At 40.8% G+C, this 17,249-nt stretch overlaps 1 protein-coding gene and 1 long non-coding RNA gene across 5 annotated transcripts; one reads left to right on the top strand and one right to left on the bottom strand.

Moving 5' to 3' along the window:
• Window positions 1-9,654: 9,654 nt before the first annotated feature.
• Window positions 9,655-11,572, top strand: LOC134076265 (uncharacterized). The gene is made up of 3 exons (XR_009938579.1): window positions 9,655-9,972; window positions 10,735-10,873; window positions 11,162-11,572. It is a non-coding gene; the product is annotated as an uncharacterized LOC134076265 (long non-coding RNA).
• A 1,021-nt stretch (window positions 11,573-12,593) lies between these two features.
• On the bottom strand, window positions 12,594-15,806 carry phospho1 (phosphoethanolamine/phosphocholine phosphatase 1). 4 transcript variants are annotated; one of them, XM_062533052.1, is made up of 3 exons: window positions 15,652-15,806; window positions 15,200-15,249; window positions 12,594-14,653 (listed from the first exon to the last, which is right to left on the bottom strand). In XM_062533052.1, exon 3 carries the CDS (start codon window positions 14,566-14,568, stop codon window positions 13,705-13,707), a length of 864 nt encoding a protein of 287 aa, XP_062389036.1. In that variant the 5' UTR covers window positions 14,569-14,653; window positions 15,200-15,249; window positions 15,652-15,806; the 3' UTR covers window positions 12,594-13,704. The 4 variants fall into 4 exon arrangements, with proteins under 4 accessions (XP_062389036.1, XP_062389038.1, XP_062389037.1 ...); XM_062533054.1 differs by having other exon boundaries at window positions 12,594-14,531; XM_062533053.1 differs by having other exon boundaries at window positions 15,656-15,796.
• Window positions 15,807-17,249: the final 1,443 nt, after the last annotated feature.

Raw genomic sequence — 17,249 nt, 5'->3', positions numbered from 1 at the left:
TTGATACATATGAATAAAATGACACAGTAATGATAGAAAATAAAAGTTAAACATTTCATAAAAACCTCTAATGAAGATAAAATGAAGAGATAAAAAATGTACACACACTACATTTACATAAAACAATATAGATGGCTAAGCCTTGCCATAATGTATGGAAAACAAAAAGGTTTTCAGCTTGGTTTTAAAAGTGTCAACAGAGCCAGCCTCCCTAACATGGAGTGGGAGGCCGTTCCATAAATAGGGTGTGCGAAAGGCGAAAGCTCTGTGGCCGGCAGATTTCTCAGTTCCCAAGCTAGTTAAGCCAGAGAGGGTTAAAGCGGAGCGAGAGGCGCAAACGTTCGATCATTTCCGCGTTCGGTCTTTGCAAAGGGGAGGGGGGCTAAATCCCCCTTTAAGCAGACCTGTTAACATTCGAACTGAGCTGCTTACCAATCTGACAGAGATCGATTATGATGTCTTTGTGACACGCCTCTTTAAGCAGACAGGAACTGTTCGAATTTTTCTTCCATAGAGATGCATTATGTTGCTCTATCTTGTCAGTAATTAAGGATCTTTGGTTAAGCTGACCCCACACCAAAGAGTATTGACCCCTTGCCAATGATGTCATAAAAGTTCGCGCCACAGCGAAATAGCTAACTGGACGGCAAGAAGACGAGTCGAATCAATGGGTTCTGATGGGACGTATAGCGCTAGCTCAGAGATTATAGTGAAATTTAACCTTCATAATGCCCTTCCACCACTGCTAGCATATTGTTTGTAATGAATCAACATCCGATTACTTGATACAGAAATATTTTGCTTTGTGTCCTTGAGTATTTCAACCACGATTGCACGGTCCAGACATTGTAGTGTACTGTAGTAATGTATAGTATACTACACTGTGTAGTGACTATAGTATTTACTACAAATATAGTGTGTGATTTACTATAGTAATTTTCCAGACATTGGATTTACTATAGTAATTTTCCAAACATTGTAGTGTACTATGGTAAATACAATATTAAGTCACTACACAGTGTAGTACTATACTAGTTAACTATAATGTACTACAATATAGTGTGTGATTTACTATTTACTACACTACAATGTCTGGAAAATTACTATAGTAAATCACACACTATATTTGTAGTATATAATATAAGACAGATGAGATACTGAGGGAGAACACTATATGAAATGTATAACCCCTTTTACGATGGCCTTTGAACCCACTGTGTCCCTAATATCCTGTGATAACTGGAAGTTGGTTTAAAACAGGAAATAAACTTTAAAAAGGCTGTATCTATAGAACGGAAGGTCGTAGCAACAAACATTCACTTCTTGCTTGTTCCTCATGGTCGAATTATGTCTGACAGAGCAAATCAGATTGAGTCTACGACCTGCCGTTCAAGAGTTATTCGCAAAAAACTATTTCCCATTGAAACTAATAAAAAAAATCCAACATGGCTGACAATCGTTTGGGGTTTTCTAGGTTTTCTGCACATAAATTAAAAGTTAGGCTATATTATTATTATATCTTTATACTTTATGCGAGGACTAAGCATTGATCAATCGAATCGGCAGGTTATTGGATAAAAAAAAAAGGCCTGTAGTTTCCAGTACGTTCAAACGCTGTTTAATGTAAGTTGCTGTAGTAGTAGCTACAGTAACTGGCTGCAGCTGGCGAATATCGCTCACCTCGTTTTGGGTCACCCTGGGTGGAATTCAGAATTAGCACACTTGTAATTACTGGACTTCGGTGTGTGTGGAGCCAGATTTTGTCATTTCCACTCGCCATGATCATTCTCTTGGACAAGTGGGATTCCCTCTACAGTAATTTCGTTCATGCTGTGAATCAGTCTACAGCAAGTTCGAGCGGGAGTCGGAGGATCACATCGGTATTTACCAAAGATTCTAGAACAGAATATAGCCTAACTTTTAATTTAAGTGCAGAAAACCTAGTCCTAGAAAACCCCAAACGATTGTCAGCCATGTTGGATTTTTTCTCAAAGTTGATAAGAGGGAGGAGTCAGATTGATATTTACTGTATTTTGATTCACAGCTAAACTTTATTACTGTAGTTTGGCAAATTTTGACCATAATCCATAGCGAAACTACAGTAACATACTCTATTCACAATCACAGTTCCTTTCTTATACAGTAGTGAACAAAAGCGAAAAGCGTGATTGATATTTGCGGAGAGAATGTTCAGGACTGAGCGGCGGTCATATTGTGTATCGCTTTGCGGTACATCTAGTTACTATAGTATTTACTACAAATATAGTGTGTGATTTACTATAGTAATGATGTACTATAGTAATTTTCCAGACAGACATTGTAGTGTACTGTAGTAAATACTATAGTAAGTCACTACACAGTGTAGTATACTATACTGTACATTACACTGTGTAGTGACTTACTATAGTATTTACTACAAATATAGTGTGTGATTTACTATAGTATTTTTCCAGACATTGTAGTGTACTGTAGATTTACTATAGTAATTTTCCAGACATTGTAGTGTACTGTAGTAAATACTATAGTAAGTCACTACACAGTGTAGTATACTATACATTACTATAATATAGGCCTACTACAGTAGTGACTTACTATAGTATTTACTACAGTACACTACAATGTCTGGAAAATTCCTATAGTAAATCACACACTATATTTGTAGTAAATACTATAGTAAGTCACTACATTGTAGTAATTACTAAAGTATTTACTACAAATATAGTGTGTGATTGACTATAGTAATGATTTACTATAGTAATTTTCCAGACAGACATTGTAGTGTACTGTAGTAAATACTATAGTAAGTCACTACACAGTGTAGTATACTATACATTACACTGTGTAGTGACTTACTTTAGTATTTACTGCAAATGTAGTGTAGCCTACACGTGATTTACTATAGGAATTTTCCAGACATTGTAGTGTACTGTAGATGTGTGACTTACTATAGTATTTACTACAGTACACTACAATGTCTGGAAAATTACTACAGTAAATCACACACTATATTTGTAGTAAATACTATAAGCCACCCCAGCTAACAATTTCTGGTTAGGAGAACGTTTTTAGAACGTTTTTTTCCTGGTTAGGAAAACGTTGCCTGAAAGTTGCGAATGTTGCCACAAGGTTCCCCAGGAAAGTTTTCTTGACGAAAATACTACGTTTTTTTCTGGTTGTTTATTTTGGTTAGCAGAACGTTCTCCTACCCTTTAGGGAACTTTACTTTATTTGGTTGCATTAACGTTCCCCTAACCTCCCAGCAACAAAGTGTAAAGGGGGAAAAAATATGTAGAATTATCGTGACATCCTTGCATGGCTCGCTGCACAATCGCCGTCTGCGACGACAGCCTAGCTGTAACCTGGGAGAGCGAACGTCTCTGATGGCTAAGGCAATGATTATAGTATATGAATATTCACTTACCATTAGCTGCTTGCTGAACTGCGACGAATACGGGCCGTTAATATGACTATGTGTCAGCTAAGTATTTAAATGCGGTTAGGTCTAATACTTGTCTACGGTGTCTTTTCCTATAATAAACGATTAGTCAGATCAAAACATAAGCAGAGCAGGCGCTATAGCCTAACACACTGTTTCAACATTCAAAACTGGCTGTTTTTATTGCATCGTATGCCATTAAAAGTCCTCGGTTCAGAATTATGATGGATTTTGGTTTATTTTGTTTTAAATTGGGACTGGGAATTGTGGGATAGGCTGAGTGAACAGCACAGTATAGGCTATAACTTGGACTACGTGTTAATATAAAACAATTCTCCCCCGGGAACATTGTGCTGTTTAAGATGCAGTCTCAACGTTTGAGAAATAATTCATTGGAGTCCTCATCATCATATTTTCATAACAAATAAAGCTTTAAAAACATGAATGCATTTCTGCCATTCTAATCGATTATGGATTAATCCAAAACTATTCGTCAGATTAGTTAGCATGAAATCGTTGTGTGCCTGCCTGGGACTATGGCTAGCTAGCTCTTCCACCCGGTTTATCCTGTACAGTGTTTTTTAAAAGCCTGTTGGACTTAATGGAACAAGTGCATGGAGAAGATGTGAAGAATGTGATCGATACCATACAGCCAGCCTACGTGAGTAACTTTATATCTCTGTGTTATCCAAATGTCTTAAAGTTAGCGAGGTTGAGTCTGCTAAAACACCAACACCCCAGAACTCACGGACCGAGATGAAAGTTTCTCAACCTAGCTTCTCGCGCTGGCCCCTTTAGCTGACGGGCTGGCTTTGGTCGGCCGAATATCAATCCAACAGAGGGGGGAAGAATAGAATAGGGCTATATGTCGATTTTGCAACAAATTATTCCGACTTTGCAGTGTGGCTGCTGGCCGTGTTCAATTGGAAACTCATAGAAACTCTGGGGCGATTTTCATCAATCAACCCCACGCACATAACCATGCAGAGAATACCGATATGGTTATACAAATAAGATACCTAAAAACAACTAAGTAGCAACGTTGTGTGAAAAGAGAAATGCAACCAGAATACAACGTTTTTTTCTTTAGTTGTAATAACGTTCGGGAAACTTTGATAACCTGGAGCTAACGTTCTCTCCAGGGTATTAGAAGGTTACTGATAAACTAACCACAGGAGAACCAGCGGCTAACGTTATTTGCTTGCTGGGATTCAACCAGAATATAACGTTTTTTTCTTTAGTTGTAAAAACGTTAGGGGAACGTTATTTGTTTTGACAACCTGGAGATAACGTTCTCTAAACGTTATTAGTAGGTTGCTGAAAAACTAACCATAGGGGAACCAAAAGCTAACGTTAGTGAAAGTTAGCAGAACGTTAATTGTTTGCTGGGACTACACTGTAGTAATTACTATAGTAGGCCTATTTACTACAAATATAGTGTGTGATTTACTATAGTAATGATTTACTATAGTAATTTTCCAGACAGACATTGTAGTGTACTGTAGTAAATACTATAGTAAGTCACTACACAGTGTAGTATACTATACATTACACTCTGTAGTGACTTACTATAGTATTTACTACAAATATAGTGTGTGATTTACTATAGTATTTTTCCAGACATTGTAGTGTACTGTAGATTTACTATAGTAATTTTCCAGACATTGTAGTGTACTGTAGTAAAAATATGAAAAAGTATTTACTACAAATATAGTGTGTAGTTTACTATAGTAATGATTTACTATAGTAATTTTCCAGACAGACATTGTAGTATACTGTAGTAAATACTATAGTAAGCCACTACACAGTGTAGTATACTATACATTACTATAATATAGGCCTACTACAGTAGTGACTTACTATAGTATTTACTACAAGTATAGTGTGTGATTTATAGTTAACTAGTAATGTATAGTATCGGATAATGGGTGCGACAAAGGTATTAAATTTCACTTGAAAAGGCATTAAAAAGGTCTTAAAAAGTCTTAAATTTAGGTTTAACAAACCTGGGGCTACCCTGTAGCCTATCTCCTGCCTTGCAATAGGAACTTGAGTCTGGTCTCTGTGCAGATCCATGACTGATAGATGTCCCTTGCTTTGTGAACCGTAACCCTGGTGAATAGATTCACCATGTCTCCAAGTTTTTGAGATGCGAAGTCCATAGCCATGTCTGGCTCACAGCTTGAGGTGTCAGATTAGATTCTCCGGATCTTGGTATAGAAGATGCTGTGACCTTGGATATTATTCATTCCAACAAAAAGAGTTATAATATCTTAATTCTTCGAAGAAGCTCTTCATTTGTCCAGAGAACATTCCACCATAGTGACCAGGGTTGCCACCACAGAGACGGGATTGAGAAGGAACAACATTCCATAGCTGTGTCCTCTTTTGCTCCCTCAGTACCAGCTTCATTCTCATCAGCTGACAAATTATTTAATCAACATGTCTCTCAACCATATCCATAACCTGAAAGGTCATCTCTTGTGATTGACTACACCATTACATTTGTGTGAGGGGGAAGTTACGAGAAGGATGTCACTGATGAGAATATCAGATTGGGAAGAGTCCTACTCAGTTACCAGGCAATCATTGAATCAGTGTAGTCACCAGACAGTTGCACTCTGCCTTATCCAATCAGAGAGGGCACGGGTATTCAGAGCACGAAGAAGAAAATAGTGCTGAAGCGGGTTCTTGATGGCCTTGTCAGCAGGAGTAAACCATCTCAGAGGCACTTTATGTCTGTTTAGGAAATCCTTTCATCAAAATTTGAGAATCAGAAACGACTTTGCTGGCAGCCACAGAAATGGAAGTTTGGCTGCTCCCTGAGAGAGCAGTATCTGACTAACAAGGGGGTATGGCCAGGGAGATACTGTAGGCCAAGGTGTAAGATTCACATCCTTCAAAATGGCCTTGCTCAATTCTGCAAACTGTGTCTTTGTCATGTTTGGTCAACGAAACCAATGTATTGCATTTATTTGTAGCATTAATAGCAGAGCATAATTTGATACCCTGATATGAAAGTTCATTTGAAAGTCTATGGGACAGCGATACTTCCACAAGCATGCAGCAGGCTGTTGAAACCCTTCCACTCCTTACTGAAAACTGGAAATAAACTTGAGAGGACATGACACAGCTGTTGATTTGGATCATTTAGACTTTGGATCCAAACTTTCCTCCCACGCTGGTGGATACATTGTTTCCCATGTTGAATAATTTCTCACAATAGAGCAAACAGCAAAAGCAACTGATTGTGTAATGTGTTCTGTTTTTTTACATGTTCAATTGCTAATGTCACATTGGATAAAAATGCACTTTACTGGTCCCATGCATAAAACAAATAGGCCTTATTTCACTGCTTCAAGTCATTCACGAGTCAAGTGTTGAACTTGTCATAATCTGTATGCGACCTGACAGACAGAAACATCAGTATGTGTAAAAAGATTTATTTACAATATCTGGCTTACAGCACAGCTCTGCCCAATGGGGTGTTTAAAATATGTAGTTTTAATTATGTGATTTGTCCTTCCCACAATGCGGTAAAAGCCTTTGTTTTATTTAAACTTGAATAATGTCTGTCAACAAATTGTGATACAAACAGTACAGTACAGTAAACACTTTGAATCATATAATTTTGCACAATTATTGTGACTATGTTGTTCATAAACAATGCTGTGAAGTCTTTTCATTCTAAATGCAGTTTCATTGGCATAAATACTTGCTTTTGAGGTATAAAGCATTGTGAGTGCCTCACAAATACACCTGTAATTCTCAATTCCAGTCAGCAGGCGGCAATGTGAGGCCACTCTGGCCTGCACTGGTGGAGAGACAGAGAGGAACAAACATCTGGACATGCATTCAGTAGGGTGGACATCGACCTCTTTGCATCACAAGAAAACACTCAGAGGACACTGAGTGTGTGCGTTAGCACCCCTGTACGCATGCATATGCATGTATATGCGGCGGCTCTTCTCCCTCAAGATGACCCATCCAGAACTGCTTTTGAGACCCGTGAAGACTGGAAATGGGGAACCCGTATGAACCCCCCCCTCAGCGGGACCTGTTAACACAGCCCAGTATGACACCCTCAGCTGGCGCAGTGGGAACTGGTGGCTTGACAGCTGAGAGGGTGAGGCCTTGTATGATGCAGTGGTTGAGACCATGCAAAAGTGCTAGGGCCCCCTCTACATGTTCCATGTACATTGAGTGACATCTTTTTTTACAGTGGGTAAAAACCATCTCTGGGTCGTGGCGGGCCTTTTCAGTACTCAGGCGGAAGGGTCTTATCTTTTCTTCAAGAGCTATTTGAACAAGGGAAAGCTGCTTCAACCTTCAAACTGTATCTAGCAGTTATATCAGTATGTCATTAATTTCCGTATTGAAAGGACAAGCCCAGGGTTGCAACCTGCGGATGTCCCGCTTCATGGCGGCAGTCGTAGGCTCTCTCGTCCCACTCTTTTCCAGTTTGGGATTTGACGTGCTGCATACGCTGTCAGGGCCTCCCTATGAGCCCCCGTTTGTAGACATTGCTGAATATACACAAGCACTTGGGAGTATGTGAGTTAAGGCCACATTAACTCCCCTTCCAGTTATGTTTAACTCCCCCCTCCCTCCTTGATCTGAGGTTTGGTCTGGCATGTCACTGGTATACCGTTTATGGATGCCATAATCCGTTGAATGGGGATTGGATCCGTTTGCATTGCCACTATTGTGCATGTTTGAATGCGGTCGCACAGAGCAATAGGCCAGAGTTCCTGCAAGAGGGAATGTCTGGTGAGTGTCAGAGTGGATGGAAATGTTTTTTTAACATTCCACTTAAGCTTTCAGATGTAACCGAAAAAAGTCAGCCCAATACCGGCAAGATTGTCTGGTCTAATGCACTTTGCTGATGATAATACACGATAACACTTAACTGAATTGTACTGCATTAAACCCCTGGATTGTTTTAAGGCAATTGAATATTATTGCATTGTATTGAATGAGTATAGCATCAAAATTAGTAATATCACTTTTCTTCTGTTTTACTTTTTAATTTATTTTCATATACTGTATGTTTGTGCTTTAGTACCCATCTTGTGCATACACAGCAATAAACAGCAATAAATGGACACGTGGCTTCCGTGACCAATAAATAAACAATTAATAAACCAATACTGACCCTTTTTACAGACCATAAACATTGTATACAGGCCTGGTCGTCTGAATGCAGATACTTCCACCATTTACAAATATGTGTGATTTGCACTGGTGCACAGTCATGTTGAAACAGGAAGTGGCCACCCCGAAACATCCCACGAAGTTGGGAGCATGGAATCGTCCAAAATCTGGTTAATGCTGACGCATTCAGAGTTCCTTTCACTGGAACTAAGGGACCAAGCCCAGCTTGGGGATGACCCCTTCCTGTTCCAACATGCCTGTGCACCAGTGCACAAAACAAGGTCCACAAAGACATGGATGACGGAGTGTGGTGTGGATGAACTTGACTGGCCTGCACAGAGTCCTGACCTCAACTCAACGGAACACCTTTGGAATGAATTAGAGCAGATCCTGAGAGCCAGTCGTCTCGTCCAACATCAGTGTGTGACCTCACAAATGCGCTTCTGAAAGAATGGTCAAAAAATTCCATAAACACACTCCTACACCTTGTGGAAAGTGTTCCTACGTTAAAGCTGTAATAGCTGCAAAGGGTGGACCGACGTCATCATAAACCCTATGGATTAAGGATGGGATGTGACCGAAGTTCATATGTGAGTCAAGGCAGGTGAGCGAATACTTTTGGCAATAAATTTGCCTGTTTTGGTAGAACTTTGGAACAACTGACTGTAATGTGCATCCTCCAAAAGCTGATGCTACAAGGCTCTTTCTGAGCACTGTTGCTGTTGTTCTGGCACACTCCCTTCTAGTGCAACTTATTCTTCTTTAATCATCAATAATCTTTAATCGTCACTTTAATCATCAATAGGTAAATTAACATGATCATCCAATAACAAATAAAACCAGTTGTGGTTCACTGTTAGACTTAACTGTAATTTCCCAGTATGCTTACCGCAAAATGGCCAGTAAAATACCATCACTTTACCATTACAGTATCACTACTGTATTCTGCATTGCATTATGGGCATTTTGATGACGTTTCATATCATTTATGGTAACTTACTGGGAAATAGGTAATTTGTGGTAGCACTACTGTTAAACACTTTTACAGTAGATACAAACAACAGTAGTGCTACTGTAACTTTAAATGTCTGTCCATTAACAGATACCCCGGCTGAGCAACCGAAGAGCTCCGTTCACGTCGCATAAAAATGTATGAGGTTTTAGTTAAGTTTAGTTTAGTTTAGTTTTGTGTAGCCAGTTTACATTATTACAGTGGTGGCAGCAGACAGGCACTAGCTAGCAGCTAGCAGCTACGCCAACGGATTTGAACGGAACACTTCAGTTATGTGACCGTGCCGGTGTAGCCTCGCCATGAGCCTGTGAAGCTCATTTCACTCGCGCCATTATCTAACTGCTGGGTGACAACATTCACTAAACCCAAGGTAAGCATGAACCACATTTAAACCAGAACGGTATTTGCAGCTTACTTTTTCACAAAATTGCTTTGGCTGCTTGTCCACTTAGCACTGCTAGAGTAAAATGTGCTAAGTATGTTAACGTTAGCTAAACGCTTGCTAACATTAGCTAACTAGCTAATCTTCTAGTCCTTTAATTATTTTTACGACGACCAATGGATATCTGAGTGGGTCATCATGTTTTATAGTAACATCAAAGATCCTTGATTACTTTAACCCTCTCTGGTAACGTAGTCTGATACCATTCTGGGGTGCATTTCTCAAAACCATTGTTGCTACCCTGTTAGCAACTTAGTCGGTTGGCAATGGGAAATTGCATTGCAACCGACGAAGTTGTTAACTTTGGTTTTGGGAAGCGCCCCCAGAATGGTTGGTTACGTTTAGTTAGGCTATTTGTTAATTAACTAGCAGTAACATTTAGTTTTGATCCCAAGTTAGAATTTGAATAATGTCAATTTGTAAAACTGGATAGAAACACGCAAATATTGCACATTTTCATGAACAGTATATGAGCTGAATGGAAACCCACTGCCTATTTAGCCTTTTTGATAATGTGATTTGCTTGTGGTAGGCCTAGTTTACCAATACATCATGCAAATGTTATCTTGTCTTATTATCCCATGGTAGATTGGCCACTGTCACATTACACATTAAAATGTGTGCACTTACAAATGTAGCCTACATTTAATTGTTTTCTATGTATTTTTCATTGTTTTACATGGAGAACAGCGACTGGAAAAGTCATGAATTGAGAGTGATGGGAAGAATAATGCACCTAGAAGCAGTAGAGTCTGGGCCTGAAGCCTGATTGTCTCCCACAAAGAGCACATGGTCCAGTCTTGAATATCAACAGTCAGCATCCACAGAGGTGAGTAACAACTGCATAAACTACTTCACATGAGGACTGTATGAGCAATCCATATTTACTAACAAGGAAAACAAACCGTGAATATACTGAACAGTCTTTGCGTCTCATCTCTAAAACCTGGCTCTCGTGGAATGTTCAGAACTGATTTTTTTGTTAATATGGTCACCAACATGTCTGCATTTTGTCCTCTTACTGTACACAGGTTGTTAGCTGTCAGCAATTAAAATGAGATAAATCCATGACCATCTCACATGTTTTCCTTCTCTTTCTCCACATATCAACTGTCAGCAACGTGCCAATACCAGTGGGCCAGGATTGAAGACAAGTCTACAATGGACGTTGTAAGCTCTGTGCCTGTATTACAAGCCAAATCAACATAGCAAACTTTGTCATTGTTTCTGTTTCTGTTACTGTAAACACTCATTTATTCACAGGGTGGGTCAAACCTTTTCACAATTGATAGTCAACTTATGAAATGTACAGTGGTGTTAAGTAAAGATGGTTAACTATTTAAATATCTCATATACAGTAACATGAAGATTTAGTACATAATTGCTAAATAATAAGACAATATCTGATTGGGGGATGATATGGGCATATGAACATGTCTGTTTTCTTTTTTTTTGTGTTCAATTGACTTAATGTAAAAGTATTTTTCAGCTTATGTGTGTAATTTGTAATGGTAAAGAATAATAAAACATTTATATTAACTATAATTGTCATGGATTTATATTTAATTATTGCCCGCAAAGCTGGACATTTGCGGTAAGTGTATTATTTACTGTAAAGCCATCAAACTGTAAAATAAAATTGCGGTAAGGGATCTTACTGTACACAAAAATTGCGGTAAGGGCATTATACTGTACACTAAAATTGCGGTAAGTGTCTCTACTGTACACCTAAATTGCGGTAAGGGTAGCAATTACCGGAAAACACAACTACAGTAGGCTACTGTAGAAGATTACTTACAGTAAGTCACTGGCAACAGTGTTGCCAGTGAGATACTGTAAAAATACAATAAAAAGTCTAACAGTGTTGCCCTGTACAAAATGTTGCCCCATGTATCACCTAAAGCAATGTGAAGTATTCTAGACATGTAGGAACAATGTCAGAGATGTCACTCTCCTTGTTCAGTGTGCGTTAGCAAGTCGTTATTTCAATGTAATAAAACTGCATTGGTCTGCTTTAAGCCCATATTCTGTGGCTTTCAAGTTCAGTGGTTAGTTTGTACCACTTGACAAGTTCAGTTGTGACTTTATAAGTACACCTCTGATACAGTATTTAGGCTATATATGAGATGTAAGAGGCAGGTCAGCATAGTTGATCTGTTGACTGTTTGCAGGTTGATGGTATTACTTGTAGGCTCATCTAGGCCTATCTATTAAGAAGTTCTATTACCCAAGCAATCTTAATTCAGCTATCCTCATTTGCTCCAGTCTCCTAAATTAACTAATTATGAAGGGGAAAGGTGCCTTATATCGACTTAATCAGGGTCACAGATTTCCCTGTTATGTTTTTTGGTCATCTCTCCTGAGCTTTGAACATTATAAAGTGACTCATTGTCCAAGATGTAGAGGAAGGAGTTCTGGTGTAGTGTGCAACAGCCATGTATTTTAGATGATCTTGGTGGACCACATTCACAGACAGACAACAGTATCATTTGAACACTGACCTATGGCACAGCCTGCACACACTACAGACTCAGACACAGAGCTTTTCTGAATGGCTTTATTCCTGTTGGCAAGAGGTCAGCTGTATACAGACCCTGAGTAAGAGACATACAAGACAGACAAACACACTAGGACTAAAAGACAAATAAGTCATACAAACATGCAAAGCTAAACAAACAGCTAGACTGACAGGCAGCCAGAGACTATTCAAAGGCACAATACATGTTTTCACAAGTAACATCTTCTGTAGATCATCCAACCAACAACCCGTGAATGTGTGTGCAAATGCCAGGCACTAATTAAAAAGAAACCGGGACAGTCTGGTGCTTATTACTCATTGACCATCTCCAAGTCTATTCAGAATGAGGAAATCCCATCTCCACATATTCCAAAGAATTGGTTGTTGTATCTTGATTGGTTAAACAGCTTGACGTTATTGTTCCTCAACTGATTTGTATTGCCTCATGCACAATCTCTGTCATGTAGGCCTATAGACATTAGTAAAGTACACATTGGTAGGCTAATTTTAAGGCTGTTATGTTGATTGACAACTCCTACTATGACATCTGAAATCTTCAATGTTGACCTGATCAGTGGTCACCTAATGTGGCTGAAATGTTCCTTGAGGCAAGAGGTTGGGCTGGCCAGACTAAAGTATGGGTTAATATTAACCAGGTAGTTTACAGTCCCATTTATTGTGTGCAAACTAATTAACAACCCAGGTCGATAGCAACAGCAAGTGTTGCATAGACACTTGGATGAGAGGGGCCTGCTTATAGTGACAGTGTTCTCTCCAGCCTAAAGGTCATATTCATTTGCCTAGCAACAATCTGTTTCTGCTGGACCAGCACCTCATAAGAGCACCTGCAAAATGCTGCAAGTCACTGAAGCAGCTTGTAATCCCTGCGATACGCTGTTTGCTCAACCTTCATTCAGCTGCACATGAAACTATTATTGAGATGCCTGCTGGCAGCTGGGCTGATTACTTGTGTCTGTGAAATACTGAGTTAATGGGTTTATGCTGTGAGGAGTTGGTGTTAATTTGTTGTGTCTGTGTTTGTGATCTGTGTAGTGCAGAGTGATGTGAGACAGTGTGTGTGTGTGTGTGTGTGTGTGTGTGTCTGTCCCCTTGACTGTTTCATGTGTAAGCTACAGGCCTTGCTACCCCCTCTCCTCTACTACTTTCCTGAGTGTGTTGATCACATCTTCCCCACTAGCCCAGGTCACCACGTTGGCCCTGAACTTCCCTGGCTGAGCTTCAGCCATCTCTTGGATGAGTCGGTGCATGGGGAAATCCCGGCGCGGGAACACCGTGTCCCGCGGCGACAGCGTCAAGGACGGGCAGAAGTCATTGGCCCCGTCGCCGACGTAGAAGACCCGTTGGTACGGCCGGCCTCCCCTCTCCCGCACGCGTCTGGCGATGTACTCGCGCACCACCACGGACTTGCAGAAGTTGCTCGGGCAGCGCTGGCACTCGTGGGAGTGGTAGGGCCGGAGCTGCAACTGGCCGTCGCGGTCGAACTGAGCGGGGTTGCTGAAGACGCGCAGGAACAGCGGTCGGAAGCCGGCGCGAGTCAGCCACGACTCGATGAAGTAGGTGTTGGCGTCGGACACGCACACGACCTCGAAGTCCCGCGGCGGACGAGACTGGAGGAATCGCAGTAGCGCCGGGATCCCCGGGCAGGCCGGGATCTTCTCGATGATGGAGCGCATGGTCGCCTCGGTGACGCCCTGCTCGGCCAGGTAGGCGAGCACGCGCTGCATGTACTCGTTGTAGTGGTTGGGCCTGTAGGTGTCCTTCAGCCACCCGGGGAGCACCCCTCCAGGAGCGGCCTGCACCACCATGTCATCGCTGGTCTCGTCCACCAACGTCTCGTCGAAGTCGAAGAAGATGAGGAACCGGCGGTCGTTGGGCGGAGGGGCCTCGGCCATGTTTCCACGGCGATGGCGGTGTGCTGGCAGCTCAACCTCAGCGGCTGAGGGATGCGCTGGGGTAAAACAGCAATTGAAAACAGAATCCCGCATAATTGCATGGGGGTTCGGCGCACTCTTTGGTTGCTCTTGGCACTACTGATTATTCTTTAATTTCTTGCGCCTGCACTTTGTTAACCTGAGTCAGTAGGGAGATTGGAGAATCGGAGTGTGAGGACAGAAGAGGAGAAATGAAAGGGACAAAACAAGAAAGGACAAAACAAAGAAACATGTAAATAGTTGGGAAATGCCAGATGAATTACATAGAGCAGGATGATTATTTTTTGAAACAGGAAATCACAGACAGAAGAAGAGCTGGCATATTTTACATCTTAGATGTCGTGATTCTATTTGGCCAGTGTCTCTCTGTCATAGTCAATACAATAATGCAGAAACAGACCTGTCTTGCCACTCATCACGTAACAGTCAGCGAATGACTCACATATTCGAGTGGGTGGCACATCTTTCAAATGACATCCCTAACAAGGCGAAGGTCAGGTCTATGTATAATAATGATACACTGACCATTTCTGGAAAAGGGTAACCTACACGATCTAATGCAGTGTGTCTGATAAGCCTATTTTTACAAGCGTAATGTCATGAAAATTATCCAACATTTACATTGTACGCACAAACATAAGAACAATGTAAAGCACACAAACACATCCCTGTTGTCTCCTCTTACCTTTTCACAAATTTCCCCGCGGTGGATAAAATCTGAGCATGCAGTATAGCCTAAAGTAAAAACAGTCAAGAGTTAAGGAACATTTGATACAGTTGTTTTCAGTTGTTGGGTAAAATCATATGTTCAAGTTTATAATAGGTTAAGGTCTCACTGTGCATAAAACCAGTTTTGAACTGATTGTCATTACGTATACTCTTGTTGTAAGTACAATAGTTGAACAATCATTTTCTTTCACATCTGTTTCTCAAACAAAAATAGGAAATAAGGATTCGAGAAAAAATATATATAACTGACATTTTGACGTGCGCAATTACGCGCGCGGTTAGCAGCAACATACAATTTACTTATTCTGTAATTTCTACATTGTTTCAATTAAGACAGAATGTAATATTAGGAATTATAATTTACATAATAGGATGAGAAAAGGTTGTCAAAAGTTGTATGTGGCATACCTACTGGGTTATGTCCTCCGAGACGTAGCAGAGTGCTACTTTAATGGCAACTCGCAAGATATGCGTTCGCCTTCTCCCATCAGTACCTCATTGCACCGGTCTGCGCTCCTCTCCGTGCCTCCCTCCGCCTGTTTCTAGGAACGAATATAGTGTTCAGAGCTTTAAACCCCGATCCAAACCACAGCTCAGGCGGCTGGGTGACGTACACTGTCGTGCTCTGCAAATGCTCCTCCCTCCGTGATTACTTTTTGAAGAAGGAGAGACTAGTCTCTCGGTTGATGAAGAACCGGGGTAACCTCGGTTCAGACCTCATATTTGGCACCCCTTACAGAACATCCCAATAAACTATAGATCTACATGCACAACATATACAGTGTTACTGTTTCCAAAGAATACCAGCTCCACCAATAGAGTAAAAAACGCTCTAATAGGAGGTCATGCTGTGCATCTGTGTCCTATTTTAGGTGCAAGATTGGTCATATAATCACGGTGTGCTTGCTAAGTACAGGGTGCCTAATGTATCATTACCATCCCCTCCACCCCTCTCTGGAAATGAAAGATTTGGACCACCCACCCCTCTGCCAGTCTGTGTTCACAATGACTTGCACTTCCACTTATTTAAATTGGTTTGAGTGTGTGCACATGGAAGAGAGAGAGACTATGGACAAGGGGGGGAAGGAAGAACATGTTGAGAACCTTAGCTTTCCTCCGTGCTTTTTTCCCTTTGCCTTTTCCTGTTGAAAAATGGACTGATGGTCTGTGAAAAAGCCCTTTATCTGCGGACCCCACAGAAAGCACAAACACAGGAGCGCAGTGCAGGAGTCCTCTGACCTACTTTTCTTTGGTGTTTGTCACAGACTCGGCCTCTACTGTGAGTTCACCCCAAGGCACGTGTCTGCTTACCACCAGCTTCTGCATTCCTACACCACAGCAGGATCCAGGCCAGTCGTTCACACACTCGCTTTTCAACTGTAACAAGTCAATCATCCATGGACAGCATTGCTGAGAAATAGCAGCTGATTAGGCACACCCCAGGTAATACACATGTATAAGATATAGATAATACACTGAATAGGGTTCTCTTGCTCTTGCCCCATGGAAACGACCTACCTTAACCCCACCACTGCACTCACACGTGCTGTCCTATTTAAGTCCTCATACTCAACATGACATGGTTCTGAATTTTAGATAAATAATAAAAAGTGATATGTTACTTCATAGCAACAGGCAGAGGGAGGAGAGCTCTAGGCTCCACCAGGGAATGATGCAAGAAAAACACAATGTATTCATAAGGAAAAGGGATGGTTCTTCGGTTAAAGCAGCTTCAAATCTTATCCCAATAAAAAGCAATCACAGAAGGGGGGCGTACTTGCGGGCACCGATCTGGAGTGAACCTTCACGAGTGACCACAGAGCTTCTCCAACTCAAGGCATATATTCTGTTTCAGAAGTCCCTCCTACACTGTAAATGAGTTAGGTTGCTAATCCATCAGGCCCGCTTGTGAAAAAGTGTTCTTGTTCATCTTGTTGTTTTCGTTTTTTTAAAGATAAAAAAGTCAAAAACATCTTTCATTAGTTTATCAAAATATTTTAAAATGG

This window comes from Sardina pilchardus, chromosome 3 (genome assembly GCF_963854185.1).
Source record: "Sardina pilchardus chromosome 3, fSarPil1.1, whole genome shotgun sequence".
NCBI lineage: Eukaryota > Metazoa > Chordata > Actinopteri > Clupeiformes > Clupeidae > Sardina > Sardina pilchardus.
This window is presented reverse-complemented; position numbering and strand designations above follow the sequence as displayed.